Genomic DNA, 26856 nt, shown 5'->3' with positions numbered 1-26856 from the left:
GGAACTAGAAGCCTCTTGATGAGGGTGAAAGAAAAGAGTGAAAAGGCAGGCTTAAAACTCAACATTCAAAAAACTAAGATCATGGCATCTGGTCCCATCAACTCAATGGCAAATAGATGGGGAAAACGTGGAAGTAGTGACAGATTATATGTCTTTATTTTCTGCAGACAGTGATTGTAGCCATGAAATTAAAAGACGATTGCTCCTTGGGAGAAAAGCTATGACAAACATAGAGTATTGAAAAGTAGAAACATCACTTTGCTGACAAAGGTCCATATCGTCAAAGCTGTGGTTTTTCCAGCACTGCGTATGGATTGAGAGTTGGACCATAAAAAAGGCTGCGTACCAAAGAATCGATACTTTCAAATTGTGGCGCTGGAGAAGACTCTTGAGAGTCCCTAGGACTGCAAGGAGATTAAACCAGTCCATCCTAAAGCAAATCGACCCTGAATATTCACTGGAAGGACTGATGCTTAAGCTGAAACTCCTATAGTTTGGCCACCTGATGTGAAGAGCCAACTTACTGTAAAAGACCCTGAGGCTGAGAATGATTGAGGGCAGAAGGAGAAGGGGGCAACAGAGGATAAGATGGTTGGATGGCATCACTGACTGAATAGACCCGAGACTGAGTAAACTCCGGGAGATAGTGAAGGACAGGGAAGCCTGGTGTGCTGCAGTCCATGGGGTTGCAAAGAGTCAGACACGGCTTAGCGACTGAACAACAGCAACAAAAGGGACTCAGTTCAGTTCAGTTCAGGGACTAAGTAGGTGATTAAATGGTTAATCCCACTGGAGGACTGTAAGCAAAGAAAAACACATGGGCGGCTCCTATAAGTTAGTGATCACTCGAGAAAACAGGTTTGCTTACCCACAAAATCAAGTGGGCTTGCTTAGCAAAAAACCCATGCAACAGAAGCATAAGGCATGCCCCCAAATAATACAACTGGAGGCATGAGACCCACATCCTGCCCAGTGAGCTCAGGAAGTTAATGATTCCAAGGCTATGCTCCTCTGGGCACACTAAAACAAAAATATAAAGAAAAGGCGGCATTATACTACAGCCTGAGATGATTTACCATTTTTAGTATAGATGAGTGCCTTTTTGCTCCTTTCCATTGTGCCATGACAGTCCCGGCTTGAACATATAAGGATGAAAAAACTCCCCTGCTCACCACGGAGGAAGAGCTGATGATGGAAATGTGACATCTACTCAAGAATGAGGAAGAAGGTGATCTTCTCCCCCTCCCCACTTTCCCTTTCATTATAAAACTGTAGCCCACTAAGTTCTTGGGGCATGGCATCCTCTCACCTGCCTGCTTGTAAGCCTCACGAGCGTGCTATTCTAGTAAGTCACTTCTTATCTATCACTTTGCCTCTCGCCAAATTCTTTCTGCAGAGACATGAAGAATCAGAGCTCCTTGGAGCCACCATGAAATGCCACCTAGTGCTTTCAATTCAACTTCTTACTCATGGGAGAGACCTAGCGGGCAAGGATGGCTGTATATAACAATAACAAAGGTAACCCACATCTTTGTCTGGAAAAATCAACCTTGCCTTTAAAATATGAGCAAAGATCACTATACGTATGAAGAAAACCAGCAGCGTGAAAGAGATAAACAAAGATAAGATTAATAATAGAAAAGGCTCCTTTAGGAAAGAGAGCTAACTCAGGTAACAGAAGACTTACAGTCTTTAAGCCTCTGATTAGCAGGATCTGGTGCTCTAGAGGGAGCTCAGGATGGAGAGCAACGGGCCGCCCCCTCAGGTAACAGAAGACTTACAGTCTTTAGACTCCTGATTAGCAGGATCAGATGCTCCAGAGGGAGCTCAGGATGGAGAGCAATGGGCCGCCCCCTCAGCCACTGCAGCCTCCCCAGGAGTGCACCGTGAGGGGATCCATGACGGGAGAGAACAGGATGCTGGCCCTAGAGAGCTACTGAGAAAGTCAAGGTGACATAAGAGTGCTTTGAAAAGAGAACAAGCTGAAAGTGAGCAAGGAAGGGCCCTTTTAAGTTAAAAACACCATCAACAAAATAAGCATTAAAAAGGAGTGGCAACTGGAGACAAAGGTATGGCTGCCTGCCATATATCAGGAAACACAGGATGCTGCAGCCCTCAAGTCGTCCACTCCTCTCCTACAGTCACCCCCAGGGGTGGGCTCTGAGGAAACTCATGATGGAGACAAATAGGCTGACCCCTCTGCCCCTGCAGCCACCCCAGCAGTGCACCCTGAGGGGATTCAGGATGGGAAAGAAGAGGATGCTGGCCCTAGATAGCTAAGGTGCATATCAAAGGAATGACTTCAATGAGCCCTGACTTCTGCATCTTCCCATATACAGAAGGGCTTCCTCCACCTGCCAACGCAGGAGACACAAGAGGCAGGTGCAATCCCTGGGTCAGGGAGATACCCTGGAATAGGAAATGGCAACCCATTCTGTTTTTCTTGCTTGGAAAATTCCATGGACGGAGGAGTCTGGCAGGCTACATCCATGGGTCACAAAGAGTCAGATGCAACCAAGCATGCACATATATAAAAGAACGCTAAACTTATTAACCTGGGGTGCTTGGTTTTCTTTAATTAACAGTAATCTTTTGATGTTCTGACTACCTGGTTTTTATTGCAAAAACTCATATATATCCTGGCTCTTCCCTTGCCTCTTCAGAACAGCTCCTCAGAGCTATCTGAAAGGCTGTCTTTTGAGCCTAAGTCTGCCATATAAAACATAATTCTCAACTTTTAGGTTTTGAAATAAAATTCATATTTTATGACAAGAAAAACTTAAAAATTTTCTCAGCCCCTTGGCTTCCTCTCTCCCTCCCCATTAGCGTGCACAGTGATCCGCCCTATGCATCAGTGAAACCTCCCCTATTGCTCAATAAAGAGCAACATTCTCCTAGCATCAACAAGTTGTTGTTGTTCAGTCACTAAATCGTGTCCTACTCTTTGTAACCCCATGGACGGCAGCACACCAGGCTTCCTTGTCCTTCATTATCTCCTGGAGTTTTCTGACTCATGTCCATTGAGTCAGTGATGCTATCTCATCATCTCACCCTCTGCTGCCCCCTTCTCCTTTTGCCTTCAGTCTTTCCCAGTATCAGTGTCTTTTCTAATGAATTGGCTCTTCATATCAGGTGGCCAAAGTATTGGAGCTTCAGCTTCAGCATCACTCCTTCCAATGAATATTCAGGGTTGATTTTCTTTAGGACTGACTGGTTTGATTTCCTTCCAGTCCAAGGGACTCTCAAGAGTCTTCTCCAACACCACAATTTGGAGGTACCAATTCTTCAGCACTCAGCCTTATTTATGGTCCAACTTTCATACCTGCACATGAGTACTTTGGTAAAGCATAGCTTTGGCTCTACAGACCTTTGTTGGTAAAGTAAAGTCTCTGCTTTCTGGGAAAAATCAGAGACAACCATATGCTATCTATGTTTGTCATAGCTTTCCTTCCAAGGAGCAAGCATCTTTTAATTTCATGGTTGCAGTCACTGTCTGCAGTGATTCTGGAGCCCAGGAGAATAAAATATGTCACTATTTCCACCTTTTCCCCATCTATTTGCCATGAAGTGATGGGACCGTGAAGGTGACTGGTAAATTTTTTTTTTTCTTTCTTTTTTATAATGCAGTACACAATGCTGAGAATGTGAGAGGAGAGACAACATGCTGCAGTGGAATTATAAAAGAAGAAAAGCTTTCTGGGTAGCAAGGAGTGTCAAAAGCTGTAGACTTTATATAGGTATGATTCAATAATCTCATTTCTGGGAATTTATTTTAAAGAGATAAATATGGATGTCCCCAAGGATAGAATTATAAGGATTTAAACAGAAGCACTGTTTATAGCAGCAAAAAATATGGAAGTTCAAATGACCAACAATAGGATGATACTTGAACAAGTGAGTTTTTCTACAGTGCTACAGATCATTGCAAATATTGATAACAAAGTGTATTTAATCATGTAATAAGTGATAACAAAATATGAGAGCTTTGTACACCAATAATGCCATTTTTATCAATAATATATGAAAGACCAAAGGAAATGTTCAAAGTGGTGATTTCAATTGATGGGGTTATAGGTCTTTTATACTTTTCTTTTGCATTATCTATAGTTTTTTCTTCAGATCTCTAGTCTGAATGTATATTGCTTTAAGAAAACAAAATTCCACAAATGACCGAAAGCAATGCATGTTAACTGCCTGGTGTGTATCAGGCGCTTGATCACTGCTGATTTCACAGGTGGTGGTCACTGTCCATTCTGCTCCCCCCGGCCGCTCGTCTTCTGCTACCTGGCATGCTGCTTCAGACACCATCAGTTGTGTGGCCTATTTTGTGATCTCTCTCATTGTCTGTGGTTTTGCAAATGCTCTTGCTATTGCCTAGAAAGCTTTCCTTGCCAGTGCCTGGCTCTTGACTTCTCTTGTCCTATGAGCCCAAGTGACCCCTCTTGTGGGAATTCCCTAGCTGTCAAGGAGCAGGTAGGTCCCCTCTTACCCCTGGGCTCCCCCAACCCCATTTGTACTCCTGATACAGCACTTCCTTCCTTCTTGCATTTCTGTGCTACATATCTATCTCCTTAAAGAAATCAGTCCTGAATATTCATTGGAAGGACGGATGCTGAAGGTGAAGCTCCAATACTCTGGCCACTTGATGGGAAGAGCCGACTCACTGGAAAAGACCCTGATGCTGGGAAAGATTGAAGGTGGGAGGAGAAGGGGATGACGGAGGATGAGATGGTTAGACAGCATCACTGACTCACTGGACATGAATCTGAGAAAACCCCAGGGAAGAGTGAAGGACAGGGAAGCCTGGCATGCTGTAGTCCATGGGGTCACAAAGAGGACAGGACTTATCAACTGCACAACAACAACCCATCTCCTTCTCTGCTCTGAAAACACCGAGGCTTTGTTTTACACATGTGTATATCTCTAGGGCTTCAGACATTATGGATCCTCAATACATGTTTGCTGAAAGAATGAATTAATCATCCATGAGTAATCCCACATTTGGAAGTGATTGGTTCTGGGACAAGCCCAAGTTGTGGGTAGGACCCAAGCACCCAGTCCCCTCTTTCCCACCAGCTTCTTACCTTGACAGAGAGGAATGGCCTCACTCCACAGGTGGTAGCCCTGGGGGTGCCGGGTACAAATGGCCATGCTGTGTCCCACCAAGCGGTAGCCGGCATTGCAGCCAAAGTGGATGGAGCCTCCGGGCTGGGTGCTGGTCTGGCCCAGGAGGAAGCCATGGAGGGGAGCCCTGGGCAGGCTGCAGTAGGGAGCTGCATGGCAAGATGAAGGTCAGGGACCGTGTGCAGCGGGAAGACAGAGGTGGTCCTTCTTCATGCAGCGCCCCCCCTCCACCCCCTGCCTTGCTTCTCCCCCTCCTTCCCATCTTCACCACTGCCAGGTCGACTGCTAGTTAGGAAGTCGGTACTGCAAAGCAGTCAATCAGTCTAGGACAGCCAAAGAAACGAAAAGAAAAGAAAGGAAAAGAGAAGAGAAGAGAAGGAAAAGAAAGGGGGAGAAGGAAAGGAACGACAAGAGAAGAAAGGAAAAAAGAAACAGTTCTATGAAGCACTGGGTCACCTTTGGGTCTGGAGGCAGCACAGGCTGTGCAGCTAAGCTCAGGCTCTCAAATCCCGCTAGCTCCCAAAGAGACACAGAAAACAATCTGATGTGCTTGGTTTCAGAAAGATGTGACTGCAGGGCTGAGGCCTCTGGAGTCAGGGCTGCGCTTGAGTTCCACTTCCCAACTTTCCACAGGTCTGTGACGTGAGACAAATCTCTCAGGCTCTTTTAGCTCCACTTTCCTCACCTGGACGTTAGGATTGGCAATGCCTTCCTCATAGGTTTTGGGATAATTTCAACGGGATCTTCTCTGTAAAGCCCCTAGCCTGGTGCAGGGCACTCTGTGCTCAGTAAATGGTCCAAGTCCTGCTTTCTGTTGTGTAGGGGGCTGGAGGCAGAGAGGGAGTTGTGGCAACCCAGGACATGAAACCCACAGTCCTCATTTCCTCTTGACATACAATTTCAATTTATTTCATTCATTTATCCAACAGACAGACATCAAGTGTCTCTTATATGTCAGGTGCTATTCTAAGTGCTGGGAATATGACAGTGAAGAGAATAGACAAAGACCCCAGCCTCAGAGACCTTGCAACACAAACCTCTGCCAGAGAGCCTCAGGGGGAAGTTCTGTGAGGCCAGGAAAGAGGGCTGACCAAAGGAGCACAAAGGGCAAGCCCATCTGCTTTCAGCATCCCTGGCGCGGGATAAGTCAGGACGTAGATGCCAGGACCCTTCCTGTATCCGCTGGCCTCTTACGTGATTACATCCCTCAGCTGGTGAAACTGAAGTTCTCAAACCTCCCCTTCCAAGGCAGACACCCTCCTTTGCTTCTGCTTTGCCAACTGTGTCCTGTTTATGTGGTATCCACAAGTCTACCTCAGTCACCAACAAGAATCTCAGTTATAAAATATACTTTGTCACAGTGATAGAGGCACGGGCAAATTACAAGATTCTCCTGTGTTTCCATTAAGGACTTATTGTTTCACCATGTAATTAATTCACTTTCTGCAGTGGCATGTGTATTATAAGTGACTCATTACCCACAAACATGTGATTAATCTTTAAAAACATCAAGCCAAGGGCAACTCCTTAATGACTTCTAGTTCAGGGGGTAGCAATCGGCACAGTGAAATGCTACTAAATTGCTTTATTTCTTTTTTGTGTTAGTAGCTGCTAGGAAATCAGCCTGAATCTCCCTGACAGTAGCTTAAGGTTTCTTTTCCATGAAGAAGAACTGAGAATTGGGGTCTACTTTGCAGAGGAAATGGACTCTGAGAAAGTAAAGCTCCTCCTCCTCCCAGGATCCCTTCAGCTTTTCTGGTTGGCCCTCACCTGGAGCCATCCCTACTCAAGAGTTTCTTAAGATTTCTAGCTTTATATAACAATAAAGCTAGACCAGCTAAGTTTGAGCTGGTCTTCCACGTGGGCAGCCTGTGCAAAGAGATGGATTGAGACAAGAGGCAACTCAGGCTACGTTTTGACATCCCTCTTAATCAATATTCTTTGAAAATTTGCCCAACATTTGTTTGGGACACAGGCCAAATGCAGCTTCCCTGGTGGCTCAGATGGTGAAGAATCTACCTGCAATGTGGGAGACCCAGGTGTGATCCCTGGGTGGGGAAGATCCCCTGGAGGAAGAGGGCATGGCAAGCTACTCCAGTATTCTTGCCTGGAGAATCCCATGGACAGAGGAGCCTGATGGGTTACCGTCCATGGGGTCACAAAGAGTTGGACATGAATGAGCGATTTTCAGTTTCTTTCAGGCCAAATGCAGCCAGGGAAAGAGTGCCGTGAGAGGACCAGCCCCTGGTGGAACTGGCTATGGTCTTAGGTAATTCATTTCTGTTCCCAAGCTCACAGAACAGGCCAACAGCTCAATGGATCCACTACCCTGCAACACGGGCAGCAAGCAGTTTTTCAAGTTTTCTTTCCAATGATAGACAGTAATCCCCAGATGGGAGTTCAGTTAACCTTGATTTTCTCTGCCTCATTACCTTCCTAAGGATGGTTTTGTGTCCTGGCAGATAGTTAGCTGGCGTGGCCCTCAATCTGACTCTGCCTATGAGACGTGGCTCACAGAGCACAAGAGAGGCTCCTGGACCGGGAATGCAGCCCACTGCTTGCTGCTTGTCTAACATCTGCCAGTTGGGGACCCACATCTTTAGGATTTTCTGGTTTTAAGGGACTTTTATTAACATTTCAACAGTGTTAGGGACAGGACCACCTATAGGCATTATCAGCTCATATACGATAAACTTATCTAAAAGACACAGGTTGGCAGTAGAAGCAGCAAGAAGGAAAGGTTAAAAGTGGGGAGGTATAGAGAGAGGAGAGGTGGGATGTCAAGGATACTCTGCAGCTATAGGTGAGAGAAACTCAGCAGAGGAGAAAGGCTGCCGGTCTCCAGGCTCGTGGAGAAGCTGCATCGCAGTCGAAAATGTGGCCCACGGCTTATTGTTTTGGGTGAGAAACTTAAGGGGCTCAGGGGCTGCGGCCCTTCCCATGAGTCCTTATGTTTCACTCACCTGAATACCGAATCTTAAAGCCTTTCCGGTTGTAGGCATGGTCAGATGACCAGCGCAGGTAGACAGAGTTGCTCGAGCTGGTGACAACCAGGGGGGCCGAGTAATTCCCACTGAGGGCTTTCAGCAGAGGACTCTGTCCCGAGGGCCCTGCGGGAAGATGGTGGACACGGGATCACAGACTATTGCGGTTACCAGAGATACTAACCTTGATGCCTTAAACGTAACCACCTTCCATTTCCCCCTCCTCAAGTGAAGACATGAAGATTAAAGACCGAAACTCAGCACCATCATCGGTCTGTCCACTCCTCCCTCGCATCCACAGGCCTTGAGCGAGGATATCTTCCTAATGAACCCTAAAGCAGGGATTGAAGAAGTCCCTGCCAATGCAGAGTGGTTGGCAGGTGAGATGACATCTATTTGCTATCCTGGGACCTGCCCAAGGTCAAGATGCTGGTTAATGGAAGAGCTGGTTTTCAACCTGGGAACTTTTTCTACCTCACCGTCTTACTTGTGCCTATTAAAAAACAGCTCAGGGCCTGCCAGATAGGAAAAAAAAATATGAATGAATATATAGCAATAAAGCTAGAGGAAACATCAAGTCTCAGTGTCATAAATAACACAGCTCCCCAATATTCCTTCCCAGGGCTCTTCCAGAAGGGCCTCCCTCTTCTTTTTTTTTTTTTTTTCTACCTTAAATGCCTGGAAGTGCATTCCAAGAGGGCCGATCCAAGGGCTGCAGAGTACAAAGCTGGATAATGCAAAACACAGGATTTATTATCCTGCAAAGAGCCCTGAGTGATGGTCGGCATATGCTGCTGAGACAGGGCTTGGGAGTGTGGGAAAAGTGAGGGACCACATCACACGCAGGAAAGTCATCAGAACGGCTGTGACAGCTCTGCAGGAAAGGGTCAAATGGCCCAGAGAAATGGCATGCTGGGACAGGCCTGCGGTATTAGACCAGAACACCCACCAGCTGACTGTGGCCTTCAGAAGGATCTGGGGGACACATCATTTCCTGAAGCAATAAGAAATGCACTGTGGAGCAGGTGAGGACCAGCATCATCAACAACCTGAGTAATAGCTATCCTCTGTAGGCAGAAACTGATGGGAGGGGATGCTGTCTCAGAGCTGGGCTTCCCAGTATTGATGGGAAGGAGAGGAGTCTAAATTCAGAGGCCAGGTGGAAGCACTGAGCAGTCAGGAGAAAGGCTGGGGTGATTACTAAAATGGGCAGCAAAGTTGGGATGGCAACCAGGAGGGCCTGATCTATAGGCTCGATGGAGATGGATCACAGAACGTGATGTTCCTCAGGGCAAGATAGACGGACAGCCAAAACCAAATGAACATATGAACAAAAAAGATCATGAATATATAACCAAAAGGGCATAGAAAGTTCCAAACACTGGAATAATTTGGAGACTTGAGCCAGAACACTTTGGCTGAAGAAGAGGCTGGGTCCTGATGAAACAGGTCCTTGCAAAACACCACCAATGTATACAGTGCTGATTCCCCAAGTCTTTATCCCAAAAGACCTACCACTAGTAATTCAGATAACTGAATATTGGAGAAAAGGGAATGTCTGGATATTTAGAAGACTTCTGTATACAGAACATGTGAATTTGATGCTGCTACCTGGAACCCAAAGACTCTCAAGGCTCCTTTGTTACAACGGGAGTATATATGGCTAGGATTGGTAAGAAATGGAGTCGTTTCCAAAACTTAACCCCATGGAAGCTTCAACTGCAGTAGCTATGCCAGACATAGTAGCCTCATTAGAGTAGATTATCATCGCCTTGGTTATATGGAATGCAGGTACTGATCTAGCAAGGAATTCTTTTCTCTACCTACCAGAAAGGACAATCATAAGCAGTTCGCATTTACATGAAATAGACAACAGTATACATCCGTGTCTTGCTCCAGAGTGATGTTAATTCTCCTGCTCTGTCATAATGTAGTAGGAAGATATGTGGACCATCTGGACTTCCTGCAGCATACAGCTTATTGATTTACTATGTGGATGACATTGTATTAACTGGATCTGATGTGCCAGAAGGAACCACCAGTACACATGCAGGACACAGGTACTCCAGAGGGTGAGAGAAAAATCCTATAAAGAATCAGGTGAACTTTTTAGGGTCCTATGGCCCAGGGCATGCTGAGCCATTTCCTCCAAATTAAAGAGCAGGTTATTGCACCTTTACCCTCCTACCACCAAGAAAGAAGCACAGTGTTTGGTAGACTTCTTTGGGTTTTGGAGGCTGCATACTCTTCACTATGACCCATTTACTGGCTAACATTCAAGGTACCAGCTTTGCATGGTGGCTAGATTTAAGGGAGGGTGTTATAGAAGGTCCGGGCTGCAATACCAGCAGCCCCATTGTTCGGATCATATAACTCATCAACTTCTATGGTACTGGAGTTTCTGCAGTAGAGAAAGACCTTGCATGGAACATATGGAAAGTCCTAACTGGGAGGCTGTGTCATAGATTCCTAGGGTTTAAGCCAGTCGGTACCGTCTGCAGCAGGGAACGATTTAATTTACTTACCATCAAAGATCTCAAACTCATCATACTGCTTCTCACTGAGAAAGTACTCCACTGTGATGGAGATGTTATATTCAGGCTCCACTCTCACCAGCCAAGAGCAGATCTGGAATTGGGGGTAGCTGCCAGGGTAGCTCTGACTCAGGATCACACCTGTGGAATCCGTCAGAAGCTCATTCGTTGGGCAGTGCACTTGGAGAAAGAAAGAGAAATACCAGGTATGTGGGATGGAGGTAGAACGAATGCCAATACAATGGCTCGTCCCTGGTGTAGAGGACAACCACTGGAAAGCCAGCCGGCATTTGAGCACATCAAGCAAAATCCCGACACCCCTCATTATACTGCTCTGTGGTGTGAGTTGGTCTCTGATTCTGGGTCAGTGCCCTGCTGAGACTCAGGCTTGGCCAGTCGGCTGGAAGCACTTGTTAACTCACATGTGGGGATGATACATACATACAGACAACAATAAGGCATCCTCAAACCCAAGAGTTAACTGGATTTGATTTGTACAGAGTATAGGGCGGAGGTAAGCACATGGGATTTTGAGTCTAGTCAAGGCTATGGTTGTTCCAGTAGTCATGTATGGATGTGAGAGCTGGACTATAAAGAAAGCTGAGCACTGAAGAATTGATGCTTTTGAACTGTAGTGTTGGAGAAGACTCTTGAGAGTCCCTTAGACAGCAAGGAGATCCAATCAGTCCATCCTGAAGGAAATCAATCCTGAATATTCATTGGAAGGACTGATGTGAAGCTAACGCTTCAATACTTTGGTCACCTGATGCAAAGAGCTGACTCATTTGAAAAGAGTCTGATGCTGGGAAAGATTGAAGGCGGGAGGAGAAGGGGATGACAGAGGATGAGATGGCTGGATGGCATCAACGACTCAATGGACATGAGTTTGAGTAAACTCCGGGAATTGGTGATGGACAGGGAGGCCTGGCGTCCTGCAGTCAATGGGGTCACAAAGAGTCGGACACGACTGAGTGACTGAACTGAACTGAACACCTGGATTTAGAGTCCACCTCTGTCACTTACTACCTATGTGATCTTGAACAAATTATTGCCTTTCTGTGCAATTGCTTCTCCATTTCCAACCCAGAAAGATGACTTGTACCTTGCAGTGCCGTTGTTTTACACCAAATGTCATATATACACACATATATGTTATGTTATGTAATTATATATTAAGATTATATATGATATGATATTATACATTATATGATACTGTGTTGTTTCATTATATATTAAGATTATATTATATATACTATGTATTATAGTATTAAACTAAATAATATATGTAAAGCATGAAACATATAGCCTCCATAAATGGTAGCAATGATGACTATGATTATACCAGGAACAGAAGGAAACAGCCCAGCATGTGGGATCCAGTTTCCTGACCAGGGATGGAACCTGGGCCCCTTCACTGGGAATGTGGAGTCTTAGACACTGGACCACCAGGGAAGTCCCATGAATTTCTTTTTAAATTCAGATTCTTAGATAAATAATTTACGTACAATAAAATGCACAGATTTTAGGTACACAATTTGCATTTAGGCAGATGTATACACCTGTGTAACCACTACCACAATCAGAATACAGATTATTTCCATTGCCCTGGAAAGTTCTCTCATGTCCCTTTGCAAACAGTATGATCTGCCCCAATGCTCCAGGGAATCAGTGGTGCTATTTCTATAAACATAGAGGAGTTTTGCTTGTACCAGAGCTTCATGCGAATAGAATCGCATATGTATTATTTTTTGGTCTGGTTTCTTTTGCTAAATGTCATTTTTGTAGGAGTCGACTGATGCTGATCTATGTATTACCATTTCCTTTGTTTTTATTGCTCTCTAGCAATCATAGGAGAAGGCAATGGCAACCCACTCCAGTACTCTTGCCTGGAAAATGCCATGGATGGAGGAGCCTAGTGGGCTGCCGTCAGACACAACTGAAGCGACTTGGCAGCAATCATAGGACAATTTGCTGGTTGATTCTACTGAGGAACATTGGGGTTGTTTCCAGTTTGGGGTTATTACAGAATTAATATAAAAGTCTTATTATGGATATGGGTTTTCATTTCTCTTCAGTAAATAACTAGGAGTAGAATTGCCGGGTGATAGGATAGATGTGTTTATCTTCAGAAGAAACTTCTACCAGTTTTCTAAAGTGACCATAAGATTTTATATCTCAACCAGCAATATATGAAAATTCTAATTACTCCACATTTTTCTAATGCTTCGTATTGTTAGTCTTAAATTTAAGCTATTCTAGTGGGTGCACAGTAATATTTCATTATGGTTTAATTTGCATTTTCCTTGTGACTAATGATGTTGAGCATCTTTTCATATATTTATTGGCCGTTCATTATCTTCTTTTACAAAGTGTCTGTTCAAGTCTCTTGCATATATTTTCATTGGATTGTCTTATTACTCAGTTGTAAAAGTTCCTTACGTAGTCTACGTTCAAGGCCTTTTTAAAAATATGCATACTCTGAATATCTTCTCTTATTCTGCAGTTTGTCTTTATTTTTTACATTCATTCCTCTTGGCTTTTCCTTCATGTGTTTTTAATTTGCTTTATCATCTGCATATATACTTATATATCTCTTTTAATGAAATTAGCCTATTTGTCATTTTGAAATATCTCTATTTTTAGTAATACTTCTTGCTTGGAGTATTATTTGAAATTTCTTTATGTTTCTTATGTTTACTATTTTTATGACATATCTTTTTCTCTTCTTTCATATTTCATATCTATCTGGTATTTATATTTAAAGTGCAACTTTTGTAGCAAATAAATAATTACTCTTTAAAGCCTCTAAACTTTTGCATGGTGTTTTGCAACAAAAATTCATCAATATAACCATGTTTTACAAATAATATGTTAATCGCTTATTCTTGGTCATTGACAGAGATGTTGAAGTCTACCACCATAACTGTGAATTTGTCTCTTTCTCCCTGTAATTTTATGAATTTTTCCTTTATATATTTCAATACTATTGTTAGGTACCAAGACATTTATGACTCTTACATATTCTTGATAAATTATGTTATCAGCATGAAATATTCCTCTTTATTCCCTTTAATGCTCTCTGCCTTAAATTCTATTTTGTCTAAGATTAGTTTTGCTACACCAGATTTTAGAGGTTAGTACTTGCTATCTATTTTTTTTTTAATATTTTGTTTCAGATCAGGGATGGGTTTTGCCTCTAGTTTGCCCCTAGAGAGGCAAATAAAGATATTCAATTCTAAGTTCATGGAAAGCCTATAACTAGACTTTGAAATTTTTACCAATCTAAAAATCTCTGATCTCTAATTAGCAGTTTGATTCAATTGTATTTATCATGGTTGCACATATATTTGCACTTAGTTTTGCTATCTTATTTTGCAATTTTTGTTAACCATGATTTTTAAAAAATTTCTCCTTTAATGTTTCCTATTGGATTAACCATAGGGCTTCCCAGGTGGCTCAGTGGTAAAGAATCTGCCTACCAATGCAGGAGCCACAGGAGTCAAAGGTTCGATACCTGGGTCAGGAAGGTTCCCTGGAGGAGGAAATGGCAACCCACTCTGGTATTTGCCTGGGATAATCCCATGGACAGAGGAGCCTGGATGGCTGTAGCCCACAGGGTTGCAAAAAGTTGGACATGACTGAATGACTGAGATGCACGCATTGTATTAATCAAATTTTCTTTACTCTCATTATTTTTGATTATGGATTTAGAATGTATGCATACTGTGGGCATACATAATTTAAGAAAACTATGTATAAATTTAAACATTGTATTTAAATGTATATATTTTTAATAATGTACATGGTTAATCCATATTTATGATTTTCCTCAGCAAGAAAGGGTCCTTAACTCATTTTTTCTTTCTTCTAAATAGGTTCTCCAGTGTAATTTATTTGTCCAGTTGTCTTCTGATTTTTTATTTTCTACAGGCTACATAAACATATCTACTACTATATTTTACTGATTTCTTGTTATTGCTGTTCAGTCGCTCAGTCGTGTCTGACTCTTTGTGACCCCATGACCTGCAGAAAGCAGTCCATGCAGAAACACTGATTTCTTCGCTTATTGTTAGTTTTTATATCCAAATCATTCTACCTGTATTCATTTTCTTGCTGAACACCAAAAGAAAAAAATGTATAAATTGGACATCATCAAAATTAAAAACTTCTGTGCTTCAAGAACCCCATTAAGAAAGTGAAAAAACAATCCACAAAATGGGAAATAATTTTTGAAAATCACACATCTGATTAAGGACTTGTATTTAGAATATATAGATAAATCCTACCACTCAATAATTAAACAGATAGTTGCTAAATGTGGTAGATATTTCTGGGGTTTACCAATATCACATTTTCTTTTATTTCCTGAGCATATAAAAAACTTCACTTTCCATCCATGTGCCTATTTCTGGCCAATGAGATGTGAGTAGAACCGTGAGTGTCACTTCGGGGCTGAGGAAGTGCAAAGCCCTTATGCGAATGTCCACTTCTGTCTTCCTTTGCTGCAACGGAGGTTGGAAGAGCGGGCCTGGTTTTCAGACAGCAGCACAAGAGTCAAGCAGCCTGGATCATGGAGTTAGCAGCTCTATAGAGTTATTTGGATTACAGAAAACTTTTTGAAGAAGATATAAACTTTTGTTGTGTTAAGCCACTGAGATGTGGGGATTGCTTGTTATTGAGTAATATACTGAAGTGTATCCTTTAATTATGCTTTTAGTAGGACAGTAACTGTACTTAGTCCTTGTGTATCTGAAGATTTCATTAATTCATTCTCACTCTTAACTGATAATTTAGCTGGGTTTATAATTTCAGTTTACAATTATATTTCCTGCTGCATTTTATCTTTTGGTAGGTATTATTTTTGATTCAATAGTGCTATGAGTCTGATTTAGCTTTTATCCATGAAAAGATAAATGTATATTTAAATATAATGGTTTCTCTTTATCCTTGATATTCTATAATTACACTGTGATTTTTTAGGTTTGAGTTTCACCAAATTTTCTATGTCGCCAGAGCAAGCCTCCAAGATGACAGAAAAATGTCTGATCCTTGTCAGAGGGGACTAGGACTTCACTGGAAAGGCATTATCTGAGGCAGGAAAGAGAAGAATGAGCCGAAAGGGGAAAGAAAGTCGTACAATGAAGCGGTTATGAATGGAAAATGATCTCTATTAAGGGACTGGAAGATAATACAGTTAAGATGGCAGTGAGACCCAGACTGGCCCATGGATTCAACCCAGTCTCTATAAAAATCTCAGTTCGTTTCTTTGTAGATATTGACAAGTTGATTCTAAAATTCAGGAAATTCAGCAGACTCAGAATATCCAAAATAATCTTGAAAACGAAGAACAAAGTTGGAGAACTCACACTTTCTGATTTCAGAACGTGTGACCAAGCTACGGTAATCGAGATGGGGGAGTACTTGCGTAATGAAAGGCTCAAGAGAATAGAATTGAGGGTCAGGAAATAACCCTTTCAATTTACCTTTCTGAGTCCCTCGGGCTAGCCTGGCATGCTGGATCAACTATACTCCAATAAAAATTGTCTTAAAACCCCAATTCATAGTCAATTGATTTTGACAGGGTGCCAAGACAATTCAATGGGGAAAGAACAGTCTTCCCAGCAAGTGACGCCAGGACAATTAGATATCTATACACAAAATCATGAAGTTGGACTCCTACCTCACACTATATATAAAAATGAACTCAAAACAGATAAAGTCCTAAATGTTAGAGCTAAAACTATAAACTCTTAGAGGAAAACATAGACGTAAATCTTCTTGACCTTGGATTAGGCAATAGCTTCTTAGATATGACACAAAAAGTACAAGCACCAAAAGAAAAAATACATAAATTGGACATCAGCAAAATGAAAAACCTCTGTGCTTCTAAGAACACCATCAACAAAGTAAAAAGACAACCCACAAAATGGGAAATTTTTTTAAAAAAATCACACATCTGATAAAGGACTTGTATCTAGAATATATATAAAAACTCCTACAACTCAATAATCAAACAGATAAATAACAATCAAAGATGGGCAAAGGATCCGAATAGACTTTTCTTTGTGCAAATGAACAATAAGCACATGAAAAAATGCTGGACGTCTTAGCCATTGGAATAGACAAATCAAAACAATAATGAGATACCCACTACACTCTCTAGGATGGCTGTAATTAAAACGACAGATAATAACAGAGAGGACATGGAAAGATTGAAACCCTCATACACCGCTGGTGGGAATGGAAGATGGTTCAGCCACTGTGGAGGATACTCTGGCAGTTCCTTAAAAGCTTAAACATAGAGTTACCAGTTACCATATGACTCAGCAATTCCACTCCTAGATACATACCTAGGAGAAATGAAAATGTATGTTTCACATAACTTGTACATGAATGCTCATAGCAGCATTATTCATAATAGCTACAAGTGGAAACAACTCAAATACCCATCATCAATGAGTGTATAAACAAAATGTGGTATGTGTACAATGGAATGTGTGCGCGCTAAGTCACTTCAGTCGTGTCCGACTCTTTGCGACCCTATGGATTGTAGCCCACCAAGCTCCTCTGTCCGTGGGATTTTCCAGACAAGAATACTGCAGTGGGTTGTCATGCCCTCCTCCAGGGGATCTTCCCAACCCAAGGACTGAACCTGTGGCTCCTGCATTGCAGGCAGATTCTTTACCACTGAGTCATGGAGGAAGTCCACAATGGAATATTACTGGGCAAAAAAAAAAAAAAAGGAATGAAGTGCTGATACACGCTACAACATGAATGAACTTTTAGAACATTATACTACATGAAAGAAGGCAGTCACAAATGACCACACATTGTAGGAGTCCATTTATATTAACCCAGAATAGGCAAATTCAGAGAGAGAAACTGGTTTGGTGATTGCCTAGATCTGAGGGGGCTGGAAAGAAATGGGAACTGACTGTTAACTGACTGCAAGAGTTCTTTTGAGGGGGGGGTGGTGATTAAAATGTTCTAAAATGGATTGTGCCAATGGTGGCAAAACCCTGAAGGTGCTAAAAACCATTGATGCATACACTTAAAGTGGATGGGCTGCGTGCATGTGAATTATACCCTGATAAAGCTGTTGTTACAAAAAGAGACTATGAAGGGTCATACTTTGGGAAGCCAGCATGACACCAAGTCCCAGAGGAAAGCATGAGGCTGAGAATGCGGAGTAAAGCAGGAAGACTGGAGCCACGTAGACATAGAAACAGAGCCAGAGATGATGAGAAACTAGGGCTGGAGCTAATCAATGATGAAGACTAAAGTTCACTGTAATTGGGGGCTGGTCATTTGGTACGTGGGTGGGTCAGCTCAACTGAAATAGATCCTGAATTTCTCAGTATATCAGCAGCCTGATTCTGGGGCTTGTGGTCCCTCTCTTCCTCGCTAACAATCCATATTACAGATTCTCCCTACTCTTGTTTTCTTAGAGATGGAGGGAAGCTGACCTGCTTCTCCATAGGCTGCTGAATATCTGTTGGTGGCAACAGCACTAGAAGCAGTAGCAGAAGTAGCAACTCTAATAAGAGCCCACACCGAACAGTGACTGCGGGCCAGGCATAGTTCCAAAGTGCTTTACACTGTTGACTCCTGTAATTCCTCACAACAAGGCCACGACATTAGTAATATCATTATCCTTGTTTTGGAGAAGGAAATGGCAACCCACTTCAGTATTCTTGCCTGGAGAATCCCATGGACGGAGGGGCCTGGTGGGCTACAGTCCACGGGGTCGCAAAGAGTCGGACACGACTGAGCGAATAGTCTTATCCTTATTTTACCAATTAGGCACAGGACAGTTAGGTATCTTGCCCCAGGTCAGATGCTTCGTGAGTGGAAGGTATTGTTTTGGGGTGTTAGCTGGGGTAACTTGGTGAAGCGCATCCACTGGAATAAAGACAACTGCGGTCTCTTGGTTGCCTAGCTCAGCACACAGGGTTTTGGACACACCTGTACTCCAGTAAGGCAAGGCTGGTGTGTGAGCCTCGACTCCCACCAGAGGTCCCATGACCTCCTTCCATTTCCAGGGAGTGTCAGTTAGAAAAAAGGAAGGAATTTCCCTGATTAAGATTCTGCACTTCCAATGTAGGGGGTGTGGGTTCAATCCCTTGTCAGGGAACTAAGATCCCACCTACCTTCCAACAAGGCCAAGATTTTTTTTTCTAAAAAGCAAAAAGGACAGAAATAAATGAGGCCTCTATGGCCAATTCAAAGCCCTGGATCTAGAAGCAGGGCAGAGAACTACCTAGAACACTCACTCACTCATTCCAGCATTTGCCAAGTGACCTTTTACTTCACGGGCAGGGGCTGGGAATACAGAGAAAGGAAAACAGGGGCTCTGTTTTGGAGAAACTCTAAAGCATGGTTCACTGCAATTACCTTCACATATTGGGGGCGGCCCTTCAAACTGCAGGTAAGTTCCAAGTTTGCAGGTCAGGATTTCATTCCCCACTAAGGTAAAGCCAGGGAGGCACCGGTAGCGTACGATGTCACCTGTCAAGGAGAGACCAATAAGGGGATTTCCTGGAGAAGACTGGGCAGGGCTGACTGGCACCCCTTAGTACCACTTTAACCTACTTCCAGGCAAGATGACCAGTGACGGGGTGTGTTCTGTTGAGTGAACAACTAGCTCATCTCCAATCAAATGACAGATGACCACAGCTCCCCTCTTGCAGCTCAGCCGTGCTGAGCCTAAGAATGGTCCACGTTCCAGGAACTTTTTATACTGTCCTATACGGACTTATTTCAAAAAACATCCTGACTTGAATCATAGAAGAAAATCTCTTTTCTAGCTCCTCTGGCTATGCATGGCTAAAACAAAGAGTGACTATATTTTGAGTGAACCTCAGTTGACAGAATATCAACCCGTTTGCATTGAGTCTATTGTTTCTCTTCAAGGACAGGAGAGAGAGCTGAGCCCCACTGGCCAGAACTGCCCCCCACCCCCGTCCCTCCTCCCCAGTCCAGTCCTTGCTGGCGTGGGAAATGTTACCTATGTTGAATTCTTCATTCTCTGTGACAACTTCAGCATTGGGGAGGATGGTGGGAGGAGGGCATTTGGTGAGTGGATAAGCTGAAAAGACAAAAGCAGACAAGTTGATGTACGAGCATCACTCTTGGGACACATGGTCATTCACTAGTTCAGTGCCTCATGTTTTCACTCCTCATCTACCCACACAGCAGATGTTAACAAGTATTTATCTGCACACAGGAGAAAGTTAGCCAAGTATTATCTTGCTTATCTGCTGCCATCTTTTTGTTGGTTTGTTTGCTTTTGATGCAAAAACCAGGAACCAAATATCAAGACTAATGATAAAGGAGAGAGGATATAAGAAGTTGGTGACAGGGCCCAGTGCTGAAGGGAGGGGAGAGAAGCATTGCTGAACACCTACTGTATGTCAGTATATTGTAGATCTGTATAGTCAAAGCTACAGTCTTTCCAGTAGTCATGTACGGATGTGAGAGTTGGACCATAAAGAAGGCTGAGTGCCGAAGAATTGATGCTTTTGAATTGTGATGCTGGAGAAGACTCTTGAGAGTCCCTTGGACTGCAAGGAGATTAAACCAGTCAATCCTAAAGGAAATCAACCCTGAAGATTCACTGGAAGGACTGATGCTGAAGCTCCAATACTTTGGCCACCTGATGTGAAGAGCTGACTCACTGAAAAAGACCCTGATGTTGGGAAAGACTGAGGGCAGGAGGAGGAGGGGGCGGCAGAGGGTGAGATGGTTAGCTAGTGTTACCACCTCAATGGATATGAACCTGAGCAAGCTCCGGGAGATAGTGAAGGACAGGGAAGCCTGGCGTGCTGCAGTCCATGGGGTCCCAAGGAGCTGGACACGACTTAGCGACAGAACAACAACAACTGTATCTCAGGCACTTTCATGCCCTGTCACCTTGAATTTTCAAAATAGCAGATTCCCCTGTGAGGTGTTCTCACTCTACTTATGAGGAAGTTGAGATTCAGAAAGGTTCAGTTACTTCTCTAGGGTCACACAGTTAAGTAAGTGGCACAGGCAGGGTTTGAATGCAGGTCTGGCTGCTCTCATATCCCATGTTCTTTCCACTAGTCACCACCTGAATGCTCTGTGTGGTCTAGGTGAGGGCCAGCACGATTGCTTATTTCTCTTTTGACCTTGGGCCAAGTGCTGTGGCTTCAGTGGATTTTCTAAACCGACAAGCATCTCCCTCTGGGCAGAGACTGGCCTATGCATGGAGGGTATCACTGAGGCCAAGTTCAACGTGGGCTCGTGACTAGGCTGCCTTTCATTACCTGGCACACAGCTGAGCACTGAGTGTTAGCTGGTGTTGCCACCGCTGTTGTTGTTATTACCTCCGAAGTCACTTCAACTCTTGCTATGTTTCGAAAAATAGTACTCTCTTTTTTTTGAAATTTACCACTGGCAACACTTGCGTGCTCAGTCACTCAGCTGTGTCCAGCTCTTTGCGACCCCATGGACCGTAGCCCATCAGGCTCTTTTGTCCCTGGGATTTATACTGCACCATAAACATTAAAGGCACAGAGGAAACTTTTCAGCTCGAGATTGAAACCCTACACAGAAATACGGGCTAAATATGAAAGATATGGCAGAAAGTGCTGGGGACAGTGCTAGGTGGTGGGGTACCCTTCACGGTGAACATCACTCTAGGATGACGTCCCTTAGAACCCGAGGCACGTGAAACACGAGTTCCAGGTGCTCACGGGGCCTTCTGACATTCAATTCACCAGTGCAGAAGTAAGCAGACAGTCCTTGCCTCACGGAACTTAGAGCCAGCAGAGGAAACAGTCACCAATTTTTGGTGGTCCCAGTGCAGGGGACATGGGTTCGATCCCTGGTCTGGGAAGATTCCACATGCTTCGGAGCAACTGCTGCTGCTGCTGCTATGTCACTTCAGTCATGTCTGACTCTGTGCGATCCCATAGACGGCAGCCCACCAGGCTCCCCCGTCCCTGGGATTCTCCAGGCAAGAACACTGGAGTGGGTTGCCATTTCCTTCTTCAATGCATGAAAGTGAAACGTGAAAGTGAAGTCGCTCAGTCGTGCCTGACTCTTAGCGACCCCATAGACTGCAGCCCACCAGGCTTCTCCGTCCATGGGATTTTCCAGGCAAGAGTACTGGAGTGGGGTGCCATTGCCTTCTCCGTGACAACTAGTTAGGCAATATTAATGGACTATTTGCATATTTATTTTTAACTCTCTGTTCATGTCCTTTGCTTCTATTTTTCCCACAAATTTGAAAAACTCTATGTATATTCAGGTTGGTCTTTGCCTATTAAGTATATTTCCCAATTTATCATTTGCTCCTGATTTGTTTATGGCACTCTTCTGGTGTGTACAAGCATTGAATTTTTATTTAGCCAGTTCTCAATGTTTTCCTTTGTAGAATTTTTTAAAAATTGATACCTTACATTCTCAGCCTCACGCTTACCTTTAAAACATACCTTCTAAAACTTTCTAAGACACATTTCACTTTCCCAGAAAAAAAAAATCATTAAAAGAAATCTCTGCCTAAGCACAGCCTGGGAATTTTATAGTTTGTGGTTATGGTTTGATAGACAATCAATTTCCCATTACATTTTAAAAATTAATTTTTTTAAATTAAAAATTTCTGCTCAATGCAGAAAGCTGGTGGAATACTTAAAAACAATAAAACAATAATTCTCCAAGTCCCACTACCTGGGTATAACTATTGCTAGCATTTTAGTGTATGACTTTGGATCTCTTACAGACAACTCTCCTCTCCCCACAAACACACACTGGATCAGCCGTGTTATGACTACAGAACTCAAGGGCAGGGGGGCATTCAAAACTTCTCTGTTTCCTTTTGTCTGCATCCCCTTGTTCCCCTGCGGAGTGAAGCACTGAACGGCTTAGTCTCCAGTACATGTTAACATGCTAATAGGTGGGCAGAGCCCTCAGCTCCAGCAGTAGACACTATGGGTCATTCACTGCACATTGAATTCTTTCCCATTGACTCTCTTGATACATTCCTCCTTAGGCTGAATTGGCCTTACCTCTGATACTTCTTGGGGTTTCCCAGGTGGCTCAGTGGTAAAGAATCAGCCTTCCAGTGCAGGAGACCCAAGAGACTTACTTGGGTTTGATCCCTGGGTTGGGAAGACCCTGTGGAGTAGGAAGTGGCAACCCACTCCAGTATTCTTGCCTGGAAAATTCCGTGGACAGAGGAGCCTGCTGGACTACATACAGTCCATGGGGTCACAAAGAGCTGGACACGACTGAGCAACTGAGCATGCACACTGAAGCTTTTAAAGCCAAATTAGCTTAGGGAGAAACGTAGTTCATGTGGTTCAGTTCAGTTTACCTGATGACTCTGGGCTCTGCACTTGGATTTGGGGTCCAAGCCCAGCTGATATTAAAATGCCTTCCCTTGCCATTGTTCCTTGTATATATCTCTTTCTCAAGAAACTCACAAAGATGCGGTGGCTATGATCTATGTTAGGGATCCATAATCATTGCATCCTTTGGCTATATCACCATCTGAAAGTGTTAGGAAAGTGTCAGTTCCTCAGTTGTGTCTGATTCTTTGCAACCCCCATGAACTGTAGTCCGCCAGGCTCTTCTGTCCATGGCATTCTCCAGGCAAGAATACTGGAGTGGGTTGCCATTCCCTTCTCCAGGGGATCTTCCTGACCCAGGAATCGAAACGCAGGTCTCCTGCATTGCAGGCAGATTCTTTACCACCCGAGCCACCAGGGAAGCCCACCATCATCTGAGCCTTCCCCCCACCCCAAAAATCATGCTCTTTTTAAAAATCAAACAATAGAAAATAAACATTTCCCTTAATCAGTGATTGTATTCCACATGAATGACTTTTAATGGCTGTATTTTCCTCCATTTGCATGTATGTGTCAATCTGTACACCCAATCTCCTATTATTTCATATTTGGATTGTTTCTAATTTACCTGTTACAAATAGCACTTCAAGGAATATCTTTATACACAAATTTTTGCACAATTCTCAGAACTAGGATTGGTGGGTCCTAGATAATTGTTAATTAGGAACCCTGGGTGTAAGTAACACAAATCAGCTGAGGGTAGAAGAAGCTTCTCAAGAGAAAAGTGAACCCAAGGGTGGCTTTGTACCCAGACTTCATAAAGGCAGAGGACAAGCCAACTGTAGGGCCACCAGGAATCCAGGAAACTTTCCTATGTGTCTGTCTCAGTGGTTCTTCTGTACGTAGGACTTCTCTATTTCTCAGTCTCTATGGACGATAGAAGACAGGCAATCCACTGCACTTGGATTTATACCTTCCCTCTTCAGGAGACAAGTCCAGGTAGAAACAGAATCTCTCAGGTTCAATCTCGAGTTCCCGAGAGAGAGCATCTGATTTATCTCTGCTGGAATCAGGGCAGGTGCCCATCTTTAGTTTCTGTTCCCGTTCCTGGGGTTGGGGACGCATGTGGAGGGGAGTCATGACGTACAAATACAGCCGACAGACACCCACGTGAGTGGGGAAGTTAAGGAGAGCATTATGAGCTGTGTAGATACCTGAAAATGTCTTGACTGTGGCTAATCACATTGTGTTAATCTTTTGGTATGTATTCTCAGACTTCTCACCACTAAGTGGGCCATTCTCTGCAACCTTCACAATAGGATTATCATTTTTAAAGGATCATTACAGATTATTCTTTACTATGAAAGAATCCATTTTTTCTATTGAATGCTTTTGCTTTGAATTCTTTTCTTTGATTGTTATTGTTGTGGTTATAACATATATCACAACCCAGCTTTTATTTTAAAGCTGTCACATTGTCTTAGTTGTATTCCTGGTACAGAAAACTCTATTATAAAGTCTAGTTATATTGTATTTAGCCTAATATAAGAGTCTTTGTGTTTTTAATAGGGAGTTGGGCTTTAATAAATTTGTATTTGTCATAATAATTGAACTTGTTTTGCTGCTGCCTGCTGCTGCTAAGTCACTTCAGTTGTGTCCAACTCTGTGCGACCCCTGAGACGGCAGCCCACCAGGCTCCCCCATCCCTGGGATTCTCCACGAAAGAACACTGGAGTGGGTTGCCATTTCCTTCTCCAGTACATGAAAGTGAAAAGTGAAAGTGAAGTCGCTCAGTCATGTCTGACTCTGAGCAACCCCGTAGACTGCAGCCTACCAGGCTCTTCCGTCCATGGGATTTTCCAGGCAAGAGTACTGGAGTGGGGTGCCATCGCCTTCTCCGTGAACTTGTTTTACTTGTGCTTATTCTGTGTTTTCTATAGCTTTGTTTCTACACAGCTCCCTTTGTTTTCTTCTTTTTATCTGTGAATTATGCTTTGCTTCATTTTTTCTTTTAGCAATTTGGAAGTACTGTAGTTGAGTTTTAAGTTATTGATGGCTAAAATATATACTTGGAATCCTTCTTTTTCTAATTGTAAAATCAATAATTGAATAATATCTATTGATTCCTCTACCATGGAAGATGAAGACATTTAATTTTTCCTCTCCCTCTTCTAAAAATATCTGGGCGTTTGTTAATATGAAATGATTACTTTTAAACTTCTAAGAATGAATTGTATTTGGATTGTTTTGAATCTATATTTTCAATTATTATTAGAGTTAAATCTGTGATTAGTCAATTCATCCCATTTTATCTTTTCTTTTATACAGTTTCTCTATAGAGTTATTTATAGTTATCTCTATATTGAGTTATTTGTTCATCCTTTGTTGGGTAGCTACTTCCTCGAGTTAACAATTCAAACTGAGACTTTGGTTGACACTCATTTTAAGCTCTTGGATATCTCATTTTAAGTTCTTGGATATCTGCAAATGACTATCTCTTGCTGCATATGTGAAGCATCCAACAATTTTTTTTTCTTGAACAACTCTAAAAATCCCTCCTTCATTTTCTGGAATCGAAAATTTCTGGAATTTTCACGTAATCTGAGAATTGTTGATTTTGGCTTCTTGTAGTTAGTTTTCTCAGCCTGGGTTCCAGTAGCTTTCTTCTACCCTTCACCCTTATAAATTGGAAAACTTCCCAGGCTGGTTTTGATTTCTCCTGGTATACAGTGAACTCCTTATCCTATATGCACAGATTTTTCCTTAATCTCAGAAGAGTTTTATTTTATTATTTCTATTCCATCCATCAGGTTCTTCTCCTCAGAAATGCTTCTTGTCAGTACGTTGGTTCTTTGGCTGCTGGGTCTCTTTATTTACCATCTTCTCCTTTATCATTTTCAACTTCTTGTCCTTTTCTCTCTTCATATGGAGCTTTTCCGGTTTGGCCTCCACATCTCTGAACAGTTTCTCTATAGCGTCAATTCTGCTCTTTGCTGGTTCGTATGCCAATTTAAAGTGTGCAATCGCATTTCGTTAAAACTTTTGTTTTTTATAGCTGGCTCCCCTCATAAATAAAACTTTTAATTTGTAACAATCACAAAGGTGTAGGAAAAGTTGGAATTATAGTAACAAAACTTTCTCCATGAACCAATTGAAAGTTAAGTTGCCAACATGATATCCCATAACCACAGAATATTTCAGTGTGTATTTCCTATAAATAAGCACATTCTCCCACACAATCACAATACAAGCACCAAAAGAGGAAACTAACACTGATACATTGCTGCCATCTAATCCTTACATTCCATTCAATTTCTACCACTTTTCTCAATAAAGTCCTTAATAGCTAATGCATCCAGTTCAGAAACATGCATTGCATTTCATTGTCATGTTTCTTAGTCTCCTTTAGACCAAAACAGTTCTAAAGTCTTGCCTTGACCTTCCTTGACTTTTACACTTTTGAAAATTATATACCAGCTAACTTCTAGTATGTAACACTGTATTACATTACCCTAGTTATGACCAACCTAGATAGCATATTTAAAAGCAGAGACATTACTTTGCCAACAAAGGTCCGTCTAGTCAAGGCTATGGTTTTTCCTGTGGTCATGTATGGATGTGAGAGTTGGACTGTGAAGAAGGCTGAGTGCCGAAGAATTGATGCTTTTGAACTGCGATGTTGGAGAAGCCTCTTGAGAGTCCCTTGGACTGCAAGGAGATCCAACAAGTCCATTCTGAAGGAGATCAGCCCTGGGATTTCTTTGGAAGGAATGATGCTAAAGCTAAAACTCCAGTACTCTGGCCACCTCATGCAAAGAGTTGACTCATTGGAAAAGACTCTGATGGTGGGAGGGATTGGGGGCAGGAGGAGAAGGGGACGACAGAGGATGAGATGGCTGG

The 26856-nt window shown here is 42.8% G+C and overlaps 1 protein-coding gene across 2 annotated transcripts in view; it reads right to left on the bottom strand.

Annotated features, from left to right (window-relative positions):
• Positions 1-26856, bottom strand: part of CSMD2 (CUB and Sushi multiple domains 2) — a 693817-nt gene that overhangs the window by 68943 nt on the left and 598018 nt on the right. For both annotated transcript variants that reach the window (XM_044945284.2, XM_044945283.2), the window contains 5 exons: positions 19650-19730; positions 19037-19150; positions 10634-10822; positions 8088-8234; positions 5085-5273 (listed from right to left, as the gene is read on the bottom strand). In XM_044945284.2, the coding sequence (XP_044801219.2) occupies positions 5085-5273; positions 8088-8234; positions 10634-10822; positions 19037-19150; positions 19650-19730 (720 nt within the window). The remainder of the gene's footprint in view (positions 1-5084; positions 5274-8087; positions 8235-10633; positions 10823-19036; positions 19151-19649; positions 19731-26856) is intronic.

The sequence above is a fragment of the Bubalus bubalis genome, chromosome 6 (assembly GCF_019923935.1).
Source record: "Bubalus bubalis isolate 160015118507 breed Murrah chromosome 6, NDDB_SH_1, whole genome shotgun sequence".
NCBI classification, from domain to species: domain Eukaryota; kingdom Metazoa; phylum Chordata; class Mammalia; order Artiodactyla; family Bovidae; genus Bubalus; species Bubalus bubalis.
Note: the sequence above shows the minus strand (reverse complement) of the source record. Positions and strands in the feature narration are given on the sequence as shown.